Source organism: Coptis chinensis, unplaced genomic scaffold (genome assembly GCF_015680905.1).
Source record: "Coptis chinensis isolate HL-2020 unplaced genomic scaffold, ASM1568090v1 utg662_pilon_pilon, whole genome shotgun sequence".
Lineage (NCBI taxonomy): Eukaryota > Viridiplantae > Streptophyta > Magnoliopsida > Ranunculales > Ranunculaceae > Coptis > Coptis chinensis.
Genome location: NW_028238178.1, coordinates 156,729 through 183,065, shown reverse-complemented (window position 1 = coordinate 183,065; position 26,337 = coordinate 156,729). Strand labels below are relative to the sequence as shown.

Sequence of the window (26,337 nt, the reverse complement as noted above, 5' to 3'; positions counted from 1 at the left end):
TACAGCCACATGCAAAAAGATGACCAAAGAAGACACTAGACATTGCCATATTCCTTTTTGGATATTTTTTTATCTACGATCTCATGAACACAGTGCAGAATGAAGTGCGAAATTTGTGAACATAATTGCTGGTCCATGGCAAGTGATAATTGGTAATTTTTTCTTTTGGAAAGGATAAGACCACCACATATAGTGATGCGCCACGTTACTCAGAAAAGGCTCGTGCGTTCCCACTAGTTTAAGGTAAAAATGCATAAACCAGACGTCCAGACACAGTTTGTACTGGCTACTAGCTAGCTCCAGTAATTGGTCTCTTGGATCAATCACCAAATCTTGTTGCTGCTTTTTATTCAACCATGCTTCCATAGTTTCACTAGTCGCACTTAATCGAACAAAAAAAACCAACAATGGCTTTCTCTTACTCGAGTTCCAATTTTCTTTTTCTTTCAACATCATTATTGATACTAAGTGCCACGGTCACAAGTACTCATCATTTTAGGATCAAAGAAGCTACCATTCGTGACATCCAAATCTAGTTCAAAGACGAAAAACTCACTTCTAGACAATTAGTCGAGTTCTACCTTGGCCAAATTCGTAAACTCAACTCACTCCTTCGCGGTGTGATTGAAGTGAATCCTGATGTGCAATTCCTTGCAGATAAGGCTGATAAAGAGAGGAAAGTTAAGGCCTCTGGGACTTTGAATTGGTTACATGGTATTCCCATTCTGCTTAAGGACAACATTGCAACTAAAGACAAACTCAATACAACAGCTGGGTCGTTTGCGTTGTTGGGATCGATTGTGCCTCGAGATGCCGGTGTTGTGATGAAACTGAGGAAAGCTGGGGCTATTATACTAGGGAAAGCTAGTCTTAGTGAGTGGGCTCATTTTCGATCAGGTGGTGCACGTAATGGTTGGTGTGGTAGAAGTGGCCAAGGACGGGTAACTCGCACTTTACTATGAACATTTTTGTGTCTGCGCGCTCGCTTGTGTGTGAAACACTAATTTTTTTGTCTATTTGTATAATTTTTCTCTTCTGGTGGCTTTGCAGAATCCCTATGTTCTATCAGCTGACCGATGTGGCTCAAGCAGTGGGTCTGCCATTTCAGTGGCAGCAAATATGGCGGCGGTGTCATTGGGAACAGAAACAGATGGATCGATTCTGTGCCCTTCCGATTCTAATTCAGTAGTGGGAATCAAGCCTACAATTGGACTTACTAGCAGATCTGGCGTGATCGCAATCTCTCCTAGACAAGACTCTGTTGGGTACGTCGTACTTGAACAGTTGAACTAAACATCTTTTCTAATCTCAGGAACCAGAGGGCTCTTTCTGTAGCATGTGTCCTGTACTCCTAGATGTACTCGAAAACTCGAATTTTCCGAATTCCGATCTGATATTTTTTCGAATTTGGCAATGATATTTGTGTTTCAATATCTGAAATTTCGATATCCAATTTTTTCGAAAAATTATTAGATCGGAATTGGATATGTTTTCAAAATCCGATCCGATCCGATTTCCGATTAATTTATGAATTTTTAACATATAGTTGTCTATTTTATATAGTTACTAAATTAAAACTACAGATAGTTTATAAACCAAATAAAAACCCTAGAGAAGTAGAATATTGTCTCTCTTACAATTTCAAGAAATCAATATTGTTATTTTAGTATATGTTTCTTTTTCTCTTAACTTCTTATTTACTAAATTAATACATTAACATGAAGAAAAAACTTACGGAATGAACGTGTTTTTTTTTTTTTTTTTTGCACAAACTTTCCATTCCATTAACTAAGAGCAAAAGTTCATACTGGACATGATGGACATCATAGAACCCAAGTTTTCACTTGGTAGGAACTTGGGTACATTACATACTATCGACAGATTAGACGCCGATCTTTGCCATAAGATGGGCATGTTTGATCGACTCTCTAGGACAAAAAAAGACAATTTTACGTAAACCTGAAACTAGTTTTGAGATGATGTATCTCTTGCAAAATTCCAACAGAAGACCAAGAAACATCTGGCGATACTCCATTCAAATTCTTGACGATGCTCTTATTATCGAACAGGCGACCACTTTGCTAACACTTAGTCGACGGGCTTGTTCAATCGATTTTTCGCTTGCTTGCGACTCTGCCGCGGAATGAACGTGTTAAAAGATCTAAATTGTTTAATGAATTAATACATTTCAAAATGATTGCAAAATAAATGTATTAACTGGATAAAAAATGGTTATCTAGAATTGATTATATAATTCAAATTTTCGATTTATTTTTGAATTTTGCCAATTCCAAAATTTATGAAAATTTTCGATTTTCCAATTGGAAAAGAAGAAATTAGATTTGGAAAGGATATTGCCATCAAAAAACTAGCTTTTCGAACCGGCCCTACTTAGCGGTGCCGTTATATTAAATTATTTTGTAAAAAAATATTAGAACTATCGTAGCTATGAGATATGAAAATTATATTAATCGGTCATTCAAATTTCTTGCACCACTCTCTATAAAAGGAAACATCAAACCTTGATAAAACTCATCGACTTCTTTTGTTGTTAGATTTAATAATAGAAGTTTGATTGAAGTTTTGTGAGAATTCTCAATGTGACGAAGATAATATTGAAGCTACTTGAATAACATGACATTCTTAATCATAATAACAAAATTATGATAAACACTACTTAAAATGCAAAACTATATTTGTCGAGACATTTATTCCCCCTACATATAATACAAACATGTTTTAGGGTTATAAGTTCAATGCATTTGCATCAAGTTTATGATTTTTCATTAATTATTCTTTGAGGTTAGTTCAATGTAGTACATTGCACTCAGTTTTCAATTTCTTATTAATTATTCTTTGAGGTTAGTTCAATGCAGTTGCATCAAATTTCCGATTTCTCGTTAATTATTATTTGAGATTAGTTCGCAATTGCATACACTTTATAATTTTCGTTAGTTATTCATTAAGGTTAATTGAAGCAGTTTTGCATCCGGTTTTTGATGTTTAGTTAATTAGTCTTTGAGATTAGTTCAATGCATTTGCATCAATGTTCCAATCTTAGTTAATTACTCTTTGAGGTTTGTTCAATACATCGCGATCCAGTTTTTTGATTTTCCGTTATTTATATTTTGAGGTTAGTTGAATGCGGTTGTATCCAATTTCCAATTCCGTTATTTAATTTTTGAGGTTAGTTCAATGCAGTTGCATCCAGCTTCCGATTTCTCATTAATTATTATTTGTGGTTAGTTCAATACATTTGCATCCAATTTTCAATTTCATGTTAATTGTTCTTTGAGATAAGTTCAATGTATTTGCATCCGGTTTCGATTTCGATTAATTATACGTGAGATTAGTTTAATGCATTTGCATCCGGTTTCGATTTTCGTTTATTATTTGATAAGATTGCATTTATATCTAGTTCCCGATTTCCAGTTAATTATTGTTTGAGGTTAGTTTAATGAATTTGCATCCAGTTTCCGATTTTCCATTAATTATTTCTTGAGGTTAGTTCGATGCAATTACATCATGTTTCTGATTTCCCGTTAACTATTCTTTGAGGTTATTTCAATGCATATTTGCATTTAGTTTCGATTTTCCACCAATTATTTTTTGAGGTTAGTTCAATGCAGTTACATTCGGTTTTGATTTTACATTAATTATTTTTTGAGTTTAATTCAATGCATTTGCATCCAGTTTTGGTTTCCCATTAATTATTATTTGAGGATTGTTTAATATATTTGCATACCGTTTAAGATTTCTCATTAAATATTTTTCAAGGATTTGCATCAAATTTCTAATTTTCCGTTAGTTATTATCGGCGTTAGTTTAATGCAATTGTATCCAGGTTTTTGATTTCTAGTTAATTACTTTTTGAGTTTAGTTTATTGCATTTGCATAAAAATTTTCGATTTCCGTTAATTACTTTTTAGCTTAGTTATGTATTTGAATATAGTTTTCGATTTCTTTTTAATTATCTAATGTGGTGTGTAATACAAATTTCTATTGATCCATCTGTAGTGTCCTTGCAAACATGACATAAAAAATAAATTATGTTTGATTTACTATATTGGATCATCAAAGATTATCCAGTTTCCGATTTCCCGTTAATTATTCTTTAAATTATGCATTACTTACTATGTGAAATCTGCAAAGATTATCTACGAACGGGTGTTGTTATATTAATTATTCTAAAAAATATTTGCAAATATGCAGAACTATTATATATTAATATTATATTAATCACTCATCTAAATTTCTTATAATGTGAAAACCTCACTCTCAATAAAAAAAACTCACATTTGATAAAAGCCTTCAACTTCATTTGGTTGTTTAATAATAGAAGTTTGATTGAAGTTTTGTGGGATTGCCTAATAAGGCGAAGTTCGTATATATTGAAGCTATTTGAATAGGACTTACCAATCATACAGAAAGAGATAAGATAAACAAAATTTTAAATGCAAAACACAACATATAATCCAACTATGTTTTGAGGTTAGTTCAATGCATTTGCATCTAGTTTCTGATTTTCCGTTATTTATATTTTGAGGTTAGTTCAATGCAGTTGAATCCAATTTCCGATTCTCGTTATTTTTTTTAGGTTAGTACGTTCAATGCGGTTGCATCTAGTTTCCGATTTCTCGTTAATTATTATTTGCGGTTAGTTCAATACATTTGCATCCAATTTTCAATTTCATGTTAATTGTTCTTTGAGATAACTTCAATGCATTTGCATCCAGTTTCTGATTTCTGATTAATTATTCTGTGAGATTAGTTTAGTACATTTGCATATAGTTTCCGATTTCTTGTTTATTATTTGATAAGGTTGCATTTGCATCTAGTTTCCGATTTCATGTTAATTATTATTTGTGGTTAATTCAATGAATTTGTATCCAGTTTCCAATTTCCCGTTAAGTATTTCTTGAGGTTAATTCAATGCATTTGCATCCAATTTATTTTTTAAGATTAGTTCAGTGCAATTGCATCCGGTTTCTGATTTTCCGTTAATTATTCTTTAAGATTAGTTCTATGCATTTGTATCATGTTTCCAATTTATAATTAATTTTTCTTTGAGGTTAGTTCAATGCAGTTGCATCCAGTTTTCGATTTTCCGTTAATTTAATCTTTGAGGGTTAGTTCAATGCATTTGCATCCAGTTTCTGATTTCCCGACAATTATTTTTTGATATTAGTTTGATGTATTTGCTTCTAAGTTTTGATTTCCCGTTAATTATTCTTTGAGGTTAGTTTAATACAGTTGTATCTATATTCCAATTTTCTATTAATTATTTTTTAAAATTAGTTTAATGCTTGAATTTGCATCAAGTTTCTGATTTCTCGTTAAATATTATTTGAGGTTAGTTCGATGCATTTGCATCAAGTTTTTGGTTCTCCATTAATTGTTCTTTGACGTTAGTTTCATTCAGTATTATATATGTTTTAAAATATTTGTCATTATTGTTTTTCCATTATTTTTTTTTTCATTTTCTATTATATATTTTGTGATGTTATTTTTTGTATAATTTAATTTTCCACATGTAATTTGTTTTGGTTTGGTATATAATTTATTTAAGCCCAACGTTCACTTTAACTGAATCTCGTTATTCAGCCGAATTATTTTCCCAAATGAACTGAAATTTTGGGAAGATAATAATTATAGTGAGTGTTTCATAACCACAAAAAATTAGGTTTGAATTCATTTTGTAGGTGAAATTTTACGTACGTTCTTATTTTAAGTTAACTTAAGTAGTTACTTTTTAGAGAATTACTTATATATAGATAAATTTATAAATTTAATTGGAATATGTCATAATTATTGTGATTTTTGGAATCCTTAACTATGAATAAATGTTTAAATTCTATTGTGGATGACGCATCAAATCGAAAGGGTTTAGGAAAATCGTTTTCGGTGGAAACTATTGTTTTTAGCAATTTAGTTTTTTGTCTCATATTTTTTTTCGTAATTAGCTATATTGTTTAGGAAAAGTTGGAGACTATGAAACGGGTGAGATTATTTTTTCCTAATTAGTTATAGTGTTTAGGAAAAGTTAAAGACTCTCTGAAACTTTAGATGAGATTGTTTTCTTATTTATATCCTACTTTTTATAAGTAGTAATAGAGTTTAGAAAAAATTGAGTCCCTAGCAAAGTGTTCAAAAAATAGATTGGTGAGGGTATAACTATAATATATATCTAAGGAATTAGAATATGTCGTAATTATTGTGGCCGTAATTGTGATTTTTTGAATCCTTAACTGAATAAATATATAAATCATACAATGGATGACGCAGCAAATCGAAAGGGTTTTAGGAAAATCATTTTTGGTGGAAATTATTGTTTTTAGCAATTTAATTTTTTGTCTCTTATTTTTTTTTCGTAATTAACTATATTGTTTAGGAAAAGTTGGAGATTCTGTACATGAAACTTTAGATGAGATTGTTTTTTCGTAATTAGCTATAATATTTAGAAAAAGTTGGACAGCTAGTCCATGAAACTCGAGATGGGATTGTTTCCTTATTTATATCATACTTTTTTATATTTAGTAATAGAGTTTAGAAAGAACTGGAGTCTCTATGAGGGTATAACTATAATCTACTATCTATATACTAAAGCAGATACCTCTAATGGAGGATTTTCTCTCTCCTATGTGGCACTCTAATATGAGAGTTAGTTTTTTCTCTCTTCTATGTGGCACTATAATATTAAAAATAGTCTTTTATAATACCCTACAATCCCACGTACATGGAATCTCTTTGGAGAGTTTGAGTGTATTTCTAATTCTTATATTTGGAGAGTTTGAGTGTATTTATAATTCTTATATATTTGATCAAATAAAAAAAATTGTTAAAAAATAGGTGATTAATAAAAGGTAATTTCCTATTATGAATCAAACACTTTTAGTGTTCTAATTCTTATATATTTGATCAAAGAAAAAAAATTGCTAAAAAATATGTGATTTGTAGAAACTAATTCTTTATTACAAATCATACAATTTCAGTGTCTATGATAAAACACCGACTTATTTCGAATATATCCTTAACACGGCCTCAAAACATAGTTAAAAACAATTATACAAAAAATAACATCACAAAATATATAATAGAAAATGAAAAAATAAATAAAATAACGGGAAAGCAATAATGACAAATATTTTAAAAAATATATAATACTGAATGAAACTATAGTTTAAAAAAACAATTAATGAGGAACTGAAAACTGAATGCAAATGCATCGAACTAACCTCAAATAATATTTAACGAGAAATCGGAAACTGGATGCAAATGCAAGCATTAAACTAATCTTAAAAAGTAATTAATAGAAAATGGGAATATGGATACAACTGCATTAAACTAACCTCAAAGAATAATTAACGGAAAATCAAAACTTGGATGCAAATACATTAAACTAACATAAAAAATAATTGTCGGAAAATCGGAAAATGCAAATGTATTGAGCTAACCCTCAAAGATTAAATTAACGAGAAATCGAAAACTTGATGCAATTGCATTGAACTAACCTAAAAAAAAAAAATTATAAATTGGAAACATGATGCAAATGCGTGAAACTAATCTTAAAGAATAATTAACGGGAAATCAAAAAACGGATGCAAATGCATTGAACTAACCTCAATAAATAATTAACGGAAAATCGGAAACTGGATGCAAATTCATTGAACTAACCTCAAATAATAATTAATGGGAAATCGGAAACTAGATGCAAATGCAACTTTATCAAATAATAAACGAGAAATCGGAAACTAGATGCAAATGCATTAAACTAATCTCACAGAATAATTAACGGAAAATTAGAAACTGGATGCAAATGCATCAAACTGACCTCAAAGAACAATTAACAAGAAATTGGAAATTGGATGCAAATGTATTGAACTAATCGAAAAGAATAATTAACGAGAAATCAGAAACTTGATGCAACTGCATTGAACTGATCTCAAAAAATAAATAACGGGAATTGAAAATTGAATGCAACTGCATTGAACTAACCTCAAAATATAAATAATGGAAAATCAGAAACAGGATGCAAATGCATTGAACTAATCTCAAAACATAGTTGGGTTATATGTTGTGGGAATGTCTCGATAAGTATAGTTTTGCATTTAAAATGGTGTTTATTTTATCTTTTTTCATATGATTGGGAACTCCTTGATATTCAAGTAGTTTCAATATATATGAACTTTACCTTATTAGGCAATCTCACAAAACTTCAATCAAACTTCTATTATTAAACAACAAAATAAAGGTGAATGGTTTTATCAAAAGTGAGTTATTTTTTTTTAATGGAGAGTGGGGTTTTCACGTTATAAGAAATTTGGTTGAGTGATCAATATAATATTAATATATAATAGTTCTGCATATTTGTAAATATTTTTCAGAATAATTAATATAACAACACCCGTTCGTAGATAATCTTTAAAGATTTCACATAGTGAGTCATGCATAATTTAAAGAATAATTAATGGAAAATCGGGAACTGGATAATCTTCGATGATCCCAGATAGTAATCAATTATAATTTACTTTTTATGTCATGTTTGCAAGGACAATACAGATGGATCAGTAGAAGTTGGTATTACACACCACATTGGATATATAATTAAAAGAAAATTGGAAATTGGATTTAAATACATAACGGACCTCAAAGAATAATTAACGAAAAATCGGAACCTTTATGCAATTGCAATAAACTAAACTCAAAAAGTAATTAACTATAAATCGGAAACTGGATGTAGTTGCATTAAACTAACGTCAGATAATAACTAATGGGAAATTAGAAATTGGATGCAAATATTTGAAAAATATTTAACTGAAAATCGGAAACGGTATGCAAATACATTAAACAAATCTCAAATAATAATTAATGGGAAACCGGAAACTGGATGCAAATGCATTGAACTAAACTCAAAAAATAATTAATGAAAATTAAAACCGAATGCAACCTGCATTGAACTAACCTCATAGAATAATTGGTGGGAAATCGGAAACTAAATGCAAATGCATTGAAATAATCTTAAAGAATAATTAACGGGAAATCAGAAACCGGATATAATTGCATCGAACTAACCTTAAAGCATAAATAATCATAAACTAGATGCAGATGTATTGAACTAACTTTAAAGAGTTATTAACGGAAAATCGGAAACTGGATCCAAATGCAATGAACTAATCTCAAAGACTAATTAACGAAACATTGAAAAATGGATGAAACTGCACTGAACTAACCTAAATGAATAATTAACGGGAAATTATAAATTTGATGTAACTGCATTGAACTAACCTCAAAAAATAATTAACGGGAAATAAAAAACTTGATGCAAATGCATTGAACTAACCTCAAAGAACAATTAACATAAAATCGGAAATTGGATGCAAATGCATTGAACTAACCTCAAAGAATAATTAACGGAAAACCAAAAACTGGATGCAACTGCAACTGCATTAAACTAAAATCATAGATTAACTAACGGGAAATCAGAAATTGGATACAAATGCATTAAAATAACCTAAAAAAATAGTTAACTGGAAATCAGAATGCATTGCACTGACCTCAAAGCATAAATGTCCGCTTTTTTAGCCTTCTCACATGAGTAATTACGAGTAATTAGGAACCCAAAACGAAAGTGAGTTTATTAAAACAGACTTTTACATGTATGCAAACTGTATAGAAATTGTAAACTATCGAACTAACCTAGAAAAATAATTAACGGGAAATCAGAAACTGGATGCAGATATATTGAACTAACCTCAAAGAGTAATTAACAGGAGATTGGAACCTGGATGTAAATGCAATGAATTGATTTCAAATACTAATTAACGAAACATCGAAAACTGGATGCAACTGTACTGAATTAACAGTAATGAATAACTAACGGGAAATCATAAAGTGGATGCAATTGCACTGAACTAACCTCAAATAATAATTAACGGGAAATCAGAAACTTGATGCAACTACATCGAACTAACCTCAAAGAATAATTAATAAGAATTTGGAAACTGGATGCAACGTACTACATTAACCTAACCTCAAATAATAATTAATGGAAAATCAGAAACTTGATGCAAATGCATTGAACTAATAACCCTAAAACATATTTGTATTATATGTAGGGGGAATAAATGTCTCGACAAATATAATTTTGCATTTTAAGTAGTGTTTATCATAATTCTTTTATTGTGATTGGGAATGCCTTGCTATTCAAGTAGTTTCAGTATTATCTTCACTACATTGGGCATTCTCACAAAACTTCAATCAAACTTATATTGTTAAACCTAACAATAAAAAGAAGTCGATGAGTTTTATCAAGGTTTGATGCTTCCTTTTTATAGAGAGTGGTGCAAGAAATTTAAATGAGTAATTAATATAATTTTTATATCTCATAGCTATGCATAGTTACTAATATTTTTTAGAATAATTTAGTATAACGACACCCGTTCGTAGGACGCGTTCATGTGATAAATCTTTTCAAGTGGAAATAGTGTATTCTTTGAGGATATGGAAACAATCAATCTATTTTAGTGATTTGTACACATTAGTATGTAAGCTAAGCGGTGATGATTTACCGCTAAATCACCAGAAATCTAATAAAACTATTATACAAGCTAGATCAAATTTAAAATAATTTCATTTGAAAAATACGGATTAATATCCTAAACCACAAAGTGAAGAGGCTATTTCAATTTGATCCCTTAGTTTCCAAGTACTTATGCACCATAATCGCTGCTCATTAACGTATTTCGGTTTATTTTCAATAAAAATATATTCTAATTAAAAAATTTGCCGCTAAATCACCATAAATATAAAAAAAAAAACTATTATACAAGCTAGATCGAGTTTAAGATAATTTTATTTGGAAATTACGGATTAATATCCTAAACCACAAAGTGAAGAGGCTATCTCAATTTGATCCCTTAGTTTCCAAGTACTTATGTACCATAATCAATTTGCTTATTAATGTATTTCGGTTTATTTTCAATAAAAATATAATCGATTCGAAAATTTGCCGCTAAATAACCATAAATTTAAGAAAACTATTACACAAGTTAGATCGAATTTAAGATAATTCTATTTGAAAATTATGGATTAATATCCTAAACCACAAAGTGAAAAGACTATCTCAATTTGATCCCTTAGTTTTCAAGTATTTATGCACCATAATCACTGCTTATTAACGTATTCCGGTTTATTTTCAATAAAAATATATTCTAATTCGAAAATTTGTGTGAGACATTTTGTAAAGCCTTTTCAGCACACAAAATATTTAATAGATCCCGGGCGTATGCCCGGGTCCAAAATCTAGTATATATCTAAAGATAAAGATAAATATATGTTTCCTATTTTATCTCCTATTTTTTCTTAATTAGCCATGACACGTGGACACTCTAAAAACGCTTTCTCAATTGAAGAGGGTAGAGCTATAATATATATATAAAGATTAGAAAATTTTCTGAAATCCTTTTATCCGATCCAAAATCACCCCTACCTACATGACGCAATAGGGCACATTGCCGTATTTAAATTACCTAGAAAAATCTCCAGACCATAAGGATTTGCAATTTCGCACCCCCAAAATACTTACAGAAGCTTTATACACCCCCAGTTCAAAATTGTGGGTTGCATATGCTCTTGTCTAACTGTCTTAACTCTTCCCATACACTACAGGCGGTACTACGGTAGGCGTCGTGCACAATCCATCTAGGGTTTTCAGTGGATATGGCAAAAATTAACTTGAACCAATGACATTATGCCAATAAAATGCGTTGGTGTATTTGTTGTCTCATGATATGTTTTGTTGTTTTCGTGAGTAGTAATAAAAAGTGGTGCGTGTAATTTGGCAAATCGGTTCTTGTTCAAAATCCAATATTGATTTTGGATTGATCCAACAGTTGAAACTTGGAATGGTTTGGGCATTTTGGAAATATCACTTTTAACAAAGAATTTGGTTCCAGGCCTATGTGCAGAACGGTAGCTGATGCAGTTTATGTATTGGATGCAATCGTAGGGTTTGATGGTAGGGATGCCAATGCAACTAGAAAAGCTTCGAAATTCATTCCACATGGAGGCTAAAAACAATTTCTCAAGCCAGATGGGCTTAAGGGGAAGAGATTGAGCATAACGAGGGATCCTTTCTTTAATTCTGTTACGGGTACTGTTGTCACACAAGCTTTCAAACACCATTTCAACACGCTAAGGTACGAAACAACTTAGCGCACGAGATTGCCATAAAGACCAAAACAGAACACATACGGTATTGTATTTCCACACCACATTTTAAATCGGTTCTTTTTTCAAGTGCAAAAAGTGAAAAAATCCTATAAAACCCAAGACATAGGCATTATTAGCAAAGTCGGTAAAATTTTTAGGTGATGACCAGAGGCCTAGGGCTTGAATTCCGTCAGCATCAAAGAGTTACTGAACTCATTTAAAATAGACTTATCAACAAAAATAAAAAAAAATACACACCTCCACATAAGAGGAAGGAAAGCTTCCATATAACATGATAAACTACTATTTTTCACTTTATTGGCATAGTATACAATGTACTATACATGTTTTTGCACTTTGGATACTATACAATTTTCTAGGCACTAAACTACATTGTACTATAAAAAAATTATCACTTTGCGACTTGAAAGTATTTCCGGTCAATTTTTTACCGATGTGGTTATCGCCTATGCCACGGTCCGCCATCTAGACATGTGGCATTTTTTGAAATACACGTGACCTGGTACCTCAATTTGAAAACTTGAAACACTAACTCTCAATTGCAAGTTTAACCTTCTTCCTCAATTTGAAAACCCTAACTCTCAATTTGAAACCCTAACTCTCAATTTGAATAGTTCAAAATGTCGTCCACCTCTATCAATTCGAATTATTCATGCTTTTGTGGAGAGTCATCTCCTTTGGTAATGTCAAAGACTGTTGGAAATTTGGGAAGAAGATTTTTTGGTTGTACAAATTACAAAACTCACGATTGTGGCTACTTTGATTGGGAGGACAAAGTTCCAAAATCAACAAAGCAAAGGTTCATTGATTTGTACAAAGAGATTGACGAATTGAAAGAAAGTTTGGAGGAAGCTAACATGAAAAAGGTGGAGTTGCAAGGAAAATTGAATGTAATTGTTCACTCTGAGAAGAATAAGAGAACAGAGTTGAAGAAAAAGGTGACAGCTTTGGAATGCCAGAATTATAAGATGAAGAAAACTTGTTTGATTTTGGTCATTGTATTCTTGCTTTACAAGTATTTGTTTGGTTAATAAGTGAAGTGCATTGTGTTTCTGTAACATGGTTTTTGTAATGTAATGAGTTGAATGAAAATGGAATGAAATTATAGAGTTCTCTGGTTTCTGTAATGTTCTGTAACATGGTTTTTGTAATGTAATGAGTTGAATCTCTGGTTTCTGTGTTTCTGTAATGTTCTGTAACATGGTTTTTGTAATGTAATGAGTTGAATGAAAATGAAAATGGAATGAAGTTGTAGAGTTATCTGGTTTCTGTGTTTCTGTAATGTTCTGTAACATGGTTTTTATAATGTAATGAGTTGAATGAAAATGAAAATGGAATGAAATTGTAGAGTTCTCCAGTTTCTGCACTGTATGTATGTAATGAAAAATGCATTTGATAATTTAACATAGCAAAAGCAAACATTAAACATCACTACACTACATCATGACTTGATAATTTAACATAGAACAAGACAACCAAGCTAAAAAAACATCAAAACATAGAAACAAGAACAAGACACAAGACACGCCTAGATAAACCTAACATCGGAGTTCACTTCAACACTTCAACACATCAAACAACACATCAAACATCGGTTCACTTCTTAGACTTAGACTTCTTAAACTTCTTGGACTTCATACAAAACCTGGGATAAGCTGCGCAAAGAAGCAAAGAAAACCTGTGATAACCTCTTGAACTTCTTTGCTTGGATGGTGTTGGTCCGATTCCCTCACTGCCGCTTCATTTATCTGCCGGGCCGGGCCGGTAACCTTGGCGATTTCTCGAGCTTATGTTCAATCGAGGTGGAACTTCTGGACTTGGTTCTCTAGGTCGACTTGACTCTCCCTCTTCCAACAATTTCTCAATGATGCACACCCTTCCCACGGTCATCACAAGGCTTCAAATTAATGACATCATTCTCATAAACAACCTCCATGAACACTCTCTTCCCCTCCTTTGTTTTGATGAGGTCCCAAACTGCAACCAATGCTCTTTCAAAAGTTTTGGGTTCTCCCTTACCCTCAACATGGATCATTTGACCCTTGGGCATTGTTTTTTCGAATCTAAACCTATTGCATACAGCCTCTACCCCTCTAGGATGGTTTTATAGATTGCATACCAAGCACCATTAATTATCACCAACTATAAAGTTCAAAATTAAAACTATAACACTATTTACAAGACATTAGTCAAATCAGTTTTCAATATGTTCATTAAAGCATTCTCTTTGACAAAAAAAAAAAACTGTTTTCTTACATTCAAAATATGACACTTGTTCTTTGCATGACCATGTTTGAGAGAAACATACAAAACGTGACACTTGTTCATTAAAGCAACAAGTTTGAAACCATTAATACACTCTTAAAACACCAAAATGAGCTAGATCAATTTTACCAAATAATTCATGGGATGCCTTATGTTGTACTCTTTGCAAGATTTTGATTCCCGAAGTTCCAAGTGGTGTATTATTTGACCCTTGACTACTTCCAACTTGATCACTTGCACTTGAAGTCTTCCTTTGTACAACTCTCCTTTCTTGTGGTGGCTATATAAGAAATAAAGCATAATTAATAAAAACTTACCAAACTAAGCTAAAGAATAAAGACATAAACTAAACTAAATTTTAAATTGCGGACACTTAAATGAATAAAAACTTAAAGTAATAACTTACATGAAAATATTTTCTTCCGGTTGAGGTAATATGTGTACTCCATCACCCATTGACACAGTTACTCTTGGTGCAAGTGGAACAAAGCTAATCTTGAAGCAGTCTACACAATACCATGCACAATGAATAAGCCAATGCACTCAAACTAATTTATTGAAAAAAACTAAACTAAAACACTCACATTGATGTCAAACTTCTCTATCAATAGTATTATGTTTTTTACACCAAGTGGAACAAGAATTGGCTCATTGCTTCCCTCTTCCTCTTCCTCTTCCTCTTTCACCCCTAGCCCTTGTACCTTTACCCCTTGTACCTCTACCCCTTGTACTTGGTTGTTGATTAGTTGCACTCTCATCCTCATTTAAAGTACTTGGCCCTTCATTACTTGGAGATGGTTCATTTGAATTCAAGGGTGTCAATCTTGAAAGATCTACACATAATACACTATGAATAAGATAATGCACAAAATATAATAAATGAAAAATACATTAAATATATTAGAAGACTCACATTGATGTAAGTTTCTCCTTCGGGACTAGTGTATACTCCAAAGCCTATGTGGACTGGTTCCCTTCTTCCTCTCCCTCTTTGACCTCTACCCCTTGTACCTCTGCCTTTTGTCACCTACCTTCACATCGACATTCTCACTGTTACATTAGTTGGCCCTTCATTAGTTGCATCCTCATTTTGGGACATTATTCACTTTTCCTTTCTTCTTCCTCACCTAATATTATATTAACATATTTAAATACAATCAAAACCACTTGTAAAAATAACTTATAAAAGTAAAAGACAAATGCATACTCACTTGTTTCTTTCTAAGTGGTGGGTTACGTAGACTTGCATGACCTTATGTTGTGTTCCTCACTATTGCATCTAGAACAATGCATTTTCCTACCCTTCCTGCATAGTTGGTAAGAAGCCTTGTCTTCGTCACTCTTCCAAGTTTCCCGCTGCTCCTTCCTTCCTTCTATTCTTCTTGGGTGCCACAGCATCCTCCTTTGCTATGGGAGGCAAAATAGCGTGCCTTTTTGTCCTATGCCACATGTTTTGACCATTCAAAGGTCAGAACACATGACTATATATCTTCTTGTACTCTGCCACACTATACCAACTAGATACATGCTGCAATGGATCAATGTTGAGATAATACATAACTGAAATGGCATGTGGACATGGGATGCCATTCAGTTCCCACATTCTACAGCTGCATCTCATAGCAGTTGCATCCACAGTAAAGGCCTCATATTTGTTCTTCTTGGCCTCAAATGAGTTGCTTCCATTGTAATGTGCAGCCCAAAACCTATGATCTTCTTTATTTTTTTTTTCTAACTTTTGCATTATAATAGGACAAAAGGCAGTCTTCCAGTTAGCCATTGCTGCAATCTTCTTTTGCATTCTAGCCATTACTTGCAATCTGATATCCTCAAGCATTTCTATGATGTTCTTTTCCCTTGCTTCCACTATTGTTGAGTTAAATGTCTCGTATATGTTGTTGTCAACAGAATCCGAACAAGGAAACATGCTAAAAAAAGCTCTTGACCACTGTCTTGGGTTTTGCTTCACCATGTAGTGGTGATATGCATCCTCAGAATACTTTTTCATTTCATCCATGTTTTGTTCAAACTCTTGAGGAGTCCCACATTTGCTAGCCTTCCAAAACAGAAACTTATACTGTAAACCAGGGAATGTCTTCTTGAAATTGGCATATACATGTCTGGCACAATTTCTGTGCTCAGCAAAAGGCAAATAGTCTTTTATCACTTGTACAAGACCCTTTTGCTGGTCACTAATAATAGTCAACCCAAGACCCTGACCCTCACTATAACCCAAGTCTTGCATCAGCAAATCCAAAACCACATCCAACTATCTGAGTTTTCCACTTCTACAACTGCCCATGCTATTGGGAACATTTGATTGTTTGCATCTCTACCAATGGCTGCCAGTAGCTCCCCCTTGCAGTACCCCTTCAAGAAACATCCATCAACTCCAATAATTGGTCTGCAACCACTCTTCCATGCATTTATAAGTGCAGCAAACCCTATATACATGCGCATTTGAACACTGCAGGTTCATTAGGTGTAGGATGAAATAATTCTATCTCAATAGTACTCCCAGGATTACTCCTTCTTAGTTCAAATTGGTAGTCCCACAACTTTGCATATACACCAGCCAACCTATTTTCCACTGCATCTAGAACTTTATGCTTTAGCTCTGCTTACATCGACACAATGTCACATCAAGCTTAAACTTGTGCATAATATGCTCTTTCAAATCCTTCAATTTCATTTTAGAATACTTCAAGATCTTCTCTCCATATATCCTAGCAATCCATTTTACAGTTAACAAACTGACATCAAATATCCTTGAACACTTATGTTCTTCTATATAGGACTTTATCGGGAAGCTTCTCTTGCTTGTCATCCAACTAGCATATAGTCTAAATGGGCAATCCTCAAAGACATAATGCAAGGATTCTTTACGGTTGTTTAACTTCAACCAAAGTTGGTACCCATGAGCAATTGCAAAATCCTTCAAACAATCCTTGAGCTAATTAGGGGATGCAAACACCATCCCTAGTCTTGGTTGCACATGAAATACATCAGTCTTGGGATCAAAACTAGGGTACCTAAACTTCTTGGTTTTTCTAATACCATCATCCTCATCAGTATCTGGACTTTCATAATCACTTGAATCTATATAGTCACTATCAACATCCCCATGGTCAACTTCATCATCACTAATAAACACATTGTTGCCTTCATCAACATAAAGCCCATCCACTGCTGCAGCTAAAGACCACCAGTACTAGTGTTCATTGCTTCAACATCATCATCACCTTCAGCATTCATTGCTTGCTCAGCTCCAGTACCATTCACTTCAGGTTCATGATCACCATCATCCCAAATTGATTTCATTCTTTCAAGTCTTTTTCGTTTTTTCCTTTCTTCTATCATTTTCCTAACTTCAATAAGCTCCTCATCATTATCAGACAATTCAGGCAAATCCTCAAACCTAAAATCTTCCTCATCTGACTCATTATCATCTGAAATACAAACCTTATCACTCTGTAACTGAGTTTGTATCTCAATGTCTTCTCCATTCTCTAACTCAACTACTTCAATATCATGCACAACATTTTGTTCACTTGAATCCACCTCAACATCATGTTCAATGTATACCTCAATTCTATTCCCAGCCCTAGCTTCTTGCAGCATTTTCATAATACTAGTATCATCAAAAATTAACATATAACCCTTACTGCTGGCTTGACCATAGTGCATTTTACTCACATTATAATACCCCAACTCCTCCACCATTGATTTTAAATCAAAATATCCAAACCTATCTGGATCAATATTGTCCAAGCACTCTATCCTACCACCAAGGTAATGAAGGTCTGGACTAGTAACAAATGAACCCCCATGATGGAGATTAATTACAACTGTTTCCACTGCAGTAATTTAGCAACAATATATCAATAATATAACAACAATCATAGTATAATATTCATGTATAATAGCCGACAACAATATGACAAAAAACAATATAAAAAACATTAACTTAAGAATAAAAAACATTAACTTATTTTAATCTGGACTAGATTCCTATGGATTAGTGTTTTATATAGGTTATGGTTTGTGTGAATTAGGCAATTTAATCTTAAAGACAACAAATTTTGGTCAATTAGGGTTTCTGATGAAATCTCCAATTTTTGGGCGCTAATCAAAAGAGAGGGAAAAGTTGGAGAGGGAAAATGCGGGAAATGCTTGTTGGCTATTCAGCTTGTGTGGCAAATGTCAACACACGTTTTTTATAATAAATAAAATGACATGTCTCCACGTAGGATTATAAAACCTCCAAATTTGGCCACGTCAGCAGATTTTGGCCAGAATATTTGCCCAGGTCGCAACCTGAATTTTTTTTGATAGTACAATGTAGTTTAGTGCCTAGAAAATTGTATAGTATCCAAAGTGCAAAAACATGTATAGTACGTTGTATACTATGCCAATTAAGTGACTATTTTTACCATAAAATAAAAATAAACTACTATTTGTTTAGTATATAATTATAATTCTGAAATACTGATTCATAATGTTTTTATCCTATTGTATAACTCTAGAAAAGGAGGTGCAGTTCTAGTAGACAATGTGAAATTAAGCAACACGGACATTATTTCGAATGTTAGTGATGGTGAACGAGTGGCACTGCTCCTAGAGTTCAAGTCTTCCATTGATGCTTACCTAAAAGAGCTTGTGGCTTCTCCAGTGAGATCATTGGCAGATTTAATAGCATTCAATAACAAGTTTTCAAAGTTGGTAAGATCAGTTGAGTTCACAAGATTTAGATTAGAATAGGGTTTTCATAAATGCACCACTTATTTTACCAAGGGCTGTCCATACCCAAAACAAAACCAAACAGATCCTGAGACCAAATGGGGCACCACTTAAGATTTTTATTTTATTTTTATATAAAAAAAATTGATTAATTTTGATTTGTTTGGTTTTATCTTAGGCTCCATTGAATGAATGTGCTTTTTCAATGTTGACAAAATTCAAAATTTTAATCATATTCCATAAAATTGAATGAATAGACATATTCAAATACGCGATTGAATAATTTCATTAAATGTTTTGCTCTGCTTTCAATTGTAATAATGTGGAGAAAAGATTATAGATTTGATTTGTAAATTATTATGAGATTTATTTGTTTTCATGTTGGGGTTCTTCAAACTTTGATAAAATTTATAATTCAATCAATTTAAAAATAAAATAAAATCAATGAGTATCTTCAATTAATGATAAGTTTTATAAATCTTTCTTATTTGATTTTGAATATTAAAAAATTTCATAAAAGAAAAATTGTGTTTTGATTGTTAATAAACTATTTTAGTAGATTTCCGTTTTAATTCTAGGACCCGTTTGTGCCTGTAGTTAGTGTGTGATGCTCTTGTTAAAATCAGTGGTGGTCTATATGAAAATCCTTACATTACGAGACTATCAAATACTAATGGTCTAATGATCAATAAAAAAATTTATCCTCAGGAAATGATTAATGAATATGGTCAAGCCAATTTTTTAGCAGCTCAGATGATAAATGGGACAGCGAACGTGGAAAAACAATTTCGGAAGATTTTTGAGAAATTCTCCAGAGAAGGGTTAGAGAAGTTGATGAGGAAGAAGAAGTTAGATGCAGTGGTGACTCCTGGATATGATATTTCTTTTGTTCTCGCCATAGGTGGATTTCCAGGAATTAGCGTTCCAGCCGGATTTGATAAGAAAGGAGTGCCGTTTGGTATCTGTTTTGGAGGGCTAAAGGGTTCAGAACCCAAGTTAATCGAGATTGCTTATGCTTTTGAACAGGCAACAAATGTCAGGAAACCTCCTTCTTTTAAACCTTAAAATCATAAAGTACTAGTTTGAAGTTTGAACTAGTATGTCCTTAACGAAAATAAAAAGGTTCGATAGTATGTCATATTGTCATGTACTCTAAACACCACAAATTTTCCCAAGCCGTCTTGGTGCATCGAATAGAATATGGTATCTATCTCTATAACTTAGCAGGGCAATCCGAAACAACTCCATGTATTCCGTACACATCAAACAAGGGAATGGCTGATTTCAGATAAGACTAGGCCGATGAGGTATAACAACAAATGTGGTACACTTACCAGAGTAACAGAGTTAGCACTTAGCACCAAACAAATTAGTACAACTTTCTGAGATGCGCACATCGCCTATCGCTAACAATTTTCAACGGGTCGTGATGTTGTCATGATTGTGCAAATAGTCATTTGGCCTTGACATGGAAGAAAAATTCGGACGCTTCTTGTAAAGTAGGTAGTTTGTCTCCATGAAATGTCCAGATCAAACACTTTTAAACATTTTAAACATTTTTTGTCCGTTACAGTCAACCTTATATGTGTTCCTGTTGAAAACTTCAATCAGGGGCGGATGCAGGATTCAACCAGTAAGGAGGGCTACTACAATAATTCTCACTACTATTTTTTTTTTTAGACTTTTTTTTTGGGTGAACAGTTACCACTCATAGATCCGCCCCTGACTTCAATGATGTATTTAAACACATCAATTTCACTCATTAAATCGCCATTTGAGCTAAGGTACCATGGCATTCCCTCACCCTATCCTCAGCTTTCTCATTCTTTCATCCACATTACTAACATTGAGTCAAACAACGCTAAGTGCCACAGACACTCATAAGTTCTCAATCAAAGAAGCAACCACAAGTGAAATACAAAACCAATTCAAACACAACAAACTCACTTCAAAACAACTCGTTAAGTTCTACCTTGACGAGATTCACAAACTCAACTCAATCGTTAACGGCATAATTGAAGTGAACCCTGATGCGCTTTATCAAGCTCATAAGGCTGACAAGGAGAGACAGGCAGAGTTACGCGGGTCTTTGAGTAGGTTACATGGAATACCGATTCTGCTCAAGGACAACATTTCTACCAAAGACAAACTTAATACCACAGCAGGGTCATTTGCCTTGCTTGGATCGATTGTACCTCAGGATGCAGGTGTCGTGAAGAAGTTACGAAAAGCAGGAGCTATAATACTTGGAAAAACTAATCTTAACGAGTGGGCTGGTTTCCGGTCATTAAATGCACCTAATGGTTGGAGTGCTAGAGGTAGCCAAGGAAAGGTAAACTTACAATTCACAAGCTTATGGATACCATTATTTCTAATAAAATTAAAAATAAAAATAAAGTGGATTTTGTCTTCCATGTTCTTCAAATGGTTAAAAAAAAACTAAAAGTTCTCTAAACTTGTAAAGACATTACTTTGAAGAGACCCATTTCACAGTTATAAACAGATTAAACCTCCTATACACTTGAGCCTCAACCTCAAAATAAAATGTCAGTGCAATTTACTGACACGGAGGACTTAGTCCCCGGCTTAAGTATATATGGCTTCATCTACACTGTTGCGAGGTAAACAGTAAACTCTTCAGAGTGATAATTTCAAAATAAAATAAAATTATGACTGTTAGGATGAAATATATTAACAAAAAAATTAACCAAGGCCTGTAAACAACGAAATAAATCAGCAGTTACTAGAGCAGGGAGGTGAGCATCAATGTGCAGCAGCTAATGACCTAATGTTTCCTTCAAAATGTCGATATATGCCGAGATATCATAGGTCGTCATTTCGGGTAGCAAAACACATAACTACGGGACTGAGCTCGATTTTCGCAATCGGAAGTTGATTATTAGTTTAGGGGAGCTTTCCTTGTAATAATGAAACAACCTAATTCTTGGTAATTATGTGTTTAATGCGGTTTACTCAAAAAAGAAATCTAAATTAAGTTGTGAACAAGTCCTAATTCCTAAAACCGAGTTTGAGCGAGCATGTACCCGCCACGTACTGTTTTGGTTGCCCGTTTGTATTTGTCTCCATTTGTATGTCTATCGTCTCGATCACTGTACCAGTTGACCAAAGTCCAAACACTGTAATTATCGAAAAATCTCTTTCTGGACTGTGTATGTTGTTGCATACTTGCATTGCATGTATACTGTGTAGATCGTTTCGACCAAAAACAAAAGGCCACTCATTAAATCGGTGAGATGGCGTTCCCTTACTCGATCCTAAGTTTTCTATTCCTTTCATCAACATTTCTAATACTAAATCAAACAGGGCCCAAAGTGACAAATAATGTTTTCTCAATCAAAGAAGCAACCATAACTGAAATCCACAACCAATTTAAACAAAAGAAACTCAACTCAAGACAACTGGTTGAGTTCTACCTAGACGAGATTCACAAACTTAACTCACTCGTTCACGGCGTGATTGAAGTGAATCCGGATGCACTATATCAAGCTGATAAGGCTGATAAGGAAAGAAAGGATATGGTACATCCGAGTTCATTTGGGTTACATGGCATACCGATTTTGATCAAAGATATCATTGGTACGAAAGATAAACTCAATACCAGTGCCGGGTCGTTCGCATTGTTGGGTTCGGTTGTGCCTCGAGATGCGGGTGTTGTGGAGAAGTTGAGAAATGCAGGAGCTATTATATTGGGGAAATCTAGTCTTAGTGAGTGGGCTCATTTTCGGTCGTTTGATATACCCAATGGTTGGACTGCTCTGTGGCCTTGGAAAGGTTAGATTCTTTCTTATGGTCTCAAAACCCATAAAAAAACAAGTTGATTGCAATATGGAGTGCGAAAATAACGAGTTCGCATTTTTATGTCGAAATTTTAGTCGTCAACGACATATGTCGAGATTTCAGTGGTCGCATAACACATTTAGCCAAGGCCCAAAATTTCGATATCGGTTAATATATCGGTGTACCCAAAAACCGAGATATATCGGATATATCAGATATATCGGTGACCAGTCCAAAGTTTCTAAAATATCGGATATCTCACCGATATATCTCGGATATCTCGGATCTCTCGCCGATATATCTCGGATATATAGGATATTTCGGAAATTTCAATATTAAATTATTAACAATTGGTCAAAAAGTCAACCGATATATATCGATTATCTCGGAAATATCGATTATCTCGGCGATATAAACTTTCATATCGGAAATTCCGATATATCTCGGGAAAAAAGGGGTTCAATATTCGGTGGATATATCTCGAAAAAATCGATATCGGTGTACCAATTTACCGAGATATATCGGCGAGATATCGGATATCTCGGCGATATTTTGGGCCCTGCATTTAGCTAATCAAACATTTATAGAGGCAATGTTTTTCTTTGGGAACTTTGCAGAATCCTTATGTTCTATCGGCGGATCCATGTGGTTCCAAAGATGGATCCGCCATTTCGGTGGGTCGCAAATATGGTGTCCGTGTCATTAGGGGGAGAAACAGATGGATCAATACTATGCCCTTCCAGTTCTAATTCATTTGTGGGTATAAAGCCCTACTGTTGGACTCACAAGCCGATCTGGCGTGATCCCAATCTCTCCTAGACAGGGACACCATTGGGTATGTCATTTGATTTTGCAAAGATTAGCGGTCTAACAGTGGAACTATGTGTGTTAATGTGTTATAAAGAGTGTGTTTGTTATGATGGAAACACTATGGAAAGGAAAGGAAAGGAAAGGAAAATAAGAGTGGTTCACATTTTACATAGTTTTTAAGGCGTTTGTTTACTAATGGAAAAGAAATGAATTTTTCCATATGAAAACAAAATCATGGAAATGGAAAAGGTTTTGTGTCCTTAGCTAACTCCCGAAAATTTTGTGGAAAGGAAAGGAAAAAAAATAGATAGCTAGGGACTTACTACTAACACACCTATGACCCAACAATACAATTATTCATTTCCATAGTTTTTGCAAACAAACATGATTATTTCTTTCTCTAGTTTTTACTTTCTTTTTCCCAGTTTACCAAACACATACCATTTAAAATTATTTCCTTTCCATTCCATTTCATTCTATTCCATAGTGGACCACCTATTTTATTTCCTTTCCATGAGTTAAAATTTAACAAACACACCCGATGTGATTGGTTTTAATATGAAGCAGAAGCCGTTTACAAGCTTTAGCGTATATGCTTAGTAAATCTCCCTACGTTCAGGTTTGCAAGGGTTTGAATTTTAATCAAACTTCATGGGATAAAATAACGTTAAGAAAATAATATTGGAAGATCATAACAGGATTTTCAAGAAAAATTAGGATTTCATAAAAATCTTGATGCTTAGTAAATCCCCCTACGTTCAGGTTTGCCATTTGTTTCGTCAGAAATGGTTTTTTTGGACTAAAGTAAGAACTGGGATGGCAGGCCAATCTGCAGGACAGTAACAGATGCAGTTTATGTGCTGGATGCGATTGTGGGCTTTGATCCAAAAGATGCCAAAGCAACAAGAAAAGCTTCGAAGTTTATTCCTCATGGAGGTTACCAACAATTTCTCAAGTTAGACGGGATCCAAGGGAAGAGACTGGGCATAGTGAGGAATCCCTTCTTCAGTTTCATTGGTGAATCAGCTCTTAGTCAAGCTTTTGAGAACCATTTCAACACTCTAAGGTACAATTTGATCTTCAGTTAGGGAGTTACCGCTCACATGAACTAAGAATTTTGCTAGATAACATAGTGTTGCATATTACTAGTTTTATTTAGATTTGGATTTTAAGCATGAATTAGGTTATTTCCTGCAAATGAATGTAACTAGACATTCCCCTTGAAGTGGTCCTATAAGTCCCTTAATAAGTTCCTTAGACGAAAAGCGTAGCACTCAGCTGGGGATGCGAATGCGACTCTTTTGAACACAAAATCTTAGAGTGTGATCTTCTAAGTTACTAGGAAAATGAAATCACAGATTCATATAATTTTTTTCTTGCCAATTGCAAATTCAAAAATAAATTTGTTGGCTTTGATCTATCTAATTTGATATATGGTATAACTTTACTGTTCCCAAAGGCAAGCAGGTGCAATTCTGGTAGACAATCTGAATATAAGCAATGTAGACATTATCCTGAATTCAACTGTGAGTGGTGAAGCTTTAGCTTTGGTGACAGAGTTCAAGCTATACATAAATGCTTATTTAGAGGAGCTGGTAACTTCTCCAGTGAGATCATTGGCAGATATAATAGCCTTCAATGACAAAGTCTCAGACTTGGTAAGACCAACACATGCTTTAACTTGTAGGCTCAGATTCAAGCAACTATAAAATCACTGGACTGACAACATATCGCTTGTATTCAGGGAATGATTGATGAATTTGGTCAGGAGATATTTTTAATATCTGAGACGACAAATGGGTTTGGGGACGTGGAAAAGCAGGTTTTGAAGAATTTGAAGAAACTGTCAGAAGATGGATTGGTGAAGTTGATGAAGGAGAATAAGTTGGATGCATTAGTGACTCCTGGTGCTGATATTGCCCCAGTTCTTGCCATTGGAGGATTTCCAGGAATTAACGTTCCGGCCGGATACGATACGAAAGGGGTGCCATTTGGTATCAATTTTGGAGGACTAAAAGGTTCAGAACCTAAGTTGATAGAGATTGCTTATTCTTTTGAGCAGGCAACAAAGATCAGGAAACCTCCTTCCTTCAAGCCTTACGATTACAAACTTACAATTTAAAGCTAGCTCAAGTGCCTTTCTGACTTTTCTGTAATGTAAAATCTCTGTAATATCTTCAGAGTTTATTTTATTATAACGGCCTGAATAAATCTGCTGTTTTATTGGAGAAGTAGCTCGATATCTAATTTAGGTAAATGTATGTATAAAAAATCACAAGATTTCACCACATGAACCTGAACTATAGAAATATAGAAATAAAGTAAATGGCACCCCTTAGACACCATTAAAGAACCACAAGCATCATGGTCTAATATACCAGGTGAGTTAAGTGGAACTCTGTAAAACTTGGCTTGGGTAGTAAATGGGCATTTGGCTCCATATGTCCAAGTTCAACGAAGTCCAACCACGTGTACACGCGCAAATATGCATCG

At 33.6% G+C, this 26,337-nt stretch overlaps 1 protein-coding gene and 1 pseudogene across 2 annotated transcripts; both read left to right on the top strand.

Annotated features, from left to right (window-relative positions):
* The first annotated feature begins 42 nt into the window (after positions 1–42).
* LOC147472866 (putative amidase At4g34880) lies at positions 43–20,332 on the top strand (annotated as a pseudogene). The gene is made up of 5 exons (XR_015210655.1): positions 43–941; positions 1,051–1,265; positions 11,955–12,197; positions 19,023–19,218; positions 19,945–20,332. The product of XR_015210655.1 is annotated as a putative amidase At4g34880 (transcript).
* A 630-nt stretch (positions 20,333–20,962) lies between these two features.
* LOC147472865 (putative amidase At4g34880) lies at positions 20,963–26,065 on the top strand. Its single transcript, XM_086588125.1, is given in 8 exon segments — positions 20,963–21,568; positions 23,652–23,711; positions 23,713–23,802; positions 23,804–23,857; positions 23,859–23,869; positions 24,668–24,910; positions 25,304–25,502; positions 25,589–26,065. Coding segments are annotated over 8 exon segments (1,578 nt in total). The 5' UTR covers positions 20,963–21,025; the 3' UTR covers positions 25,967–26,065.
* The last annotated feature ends 272 nt before the right edge of the window (positions 26,066–26,337 follow it).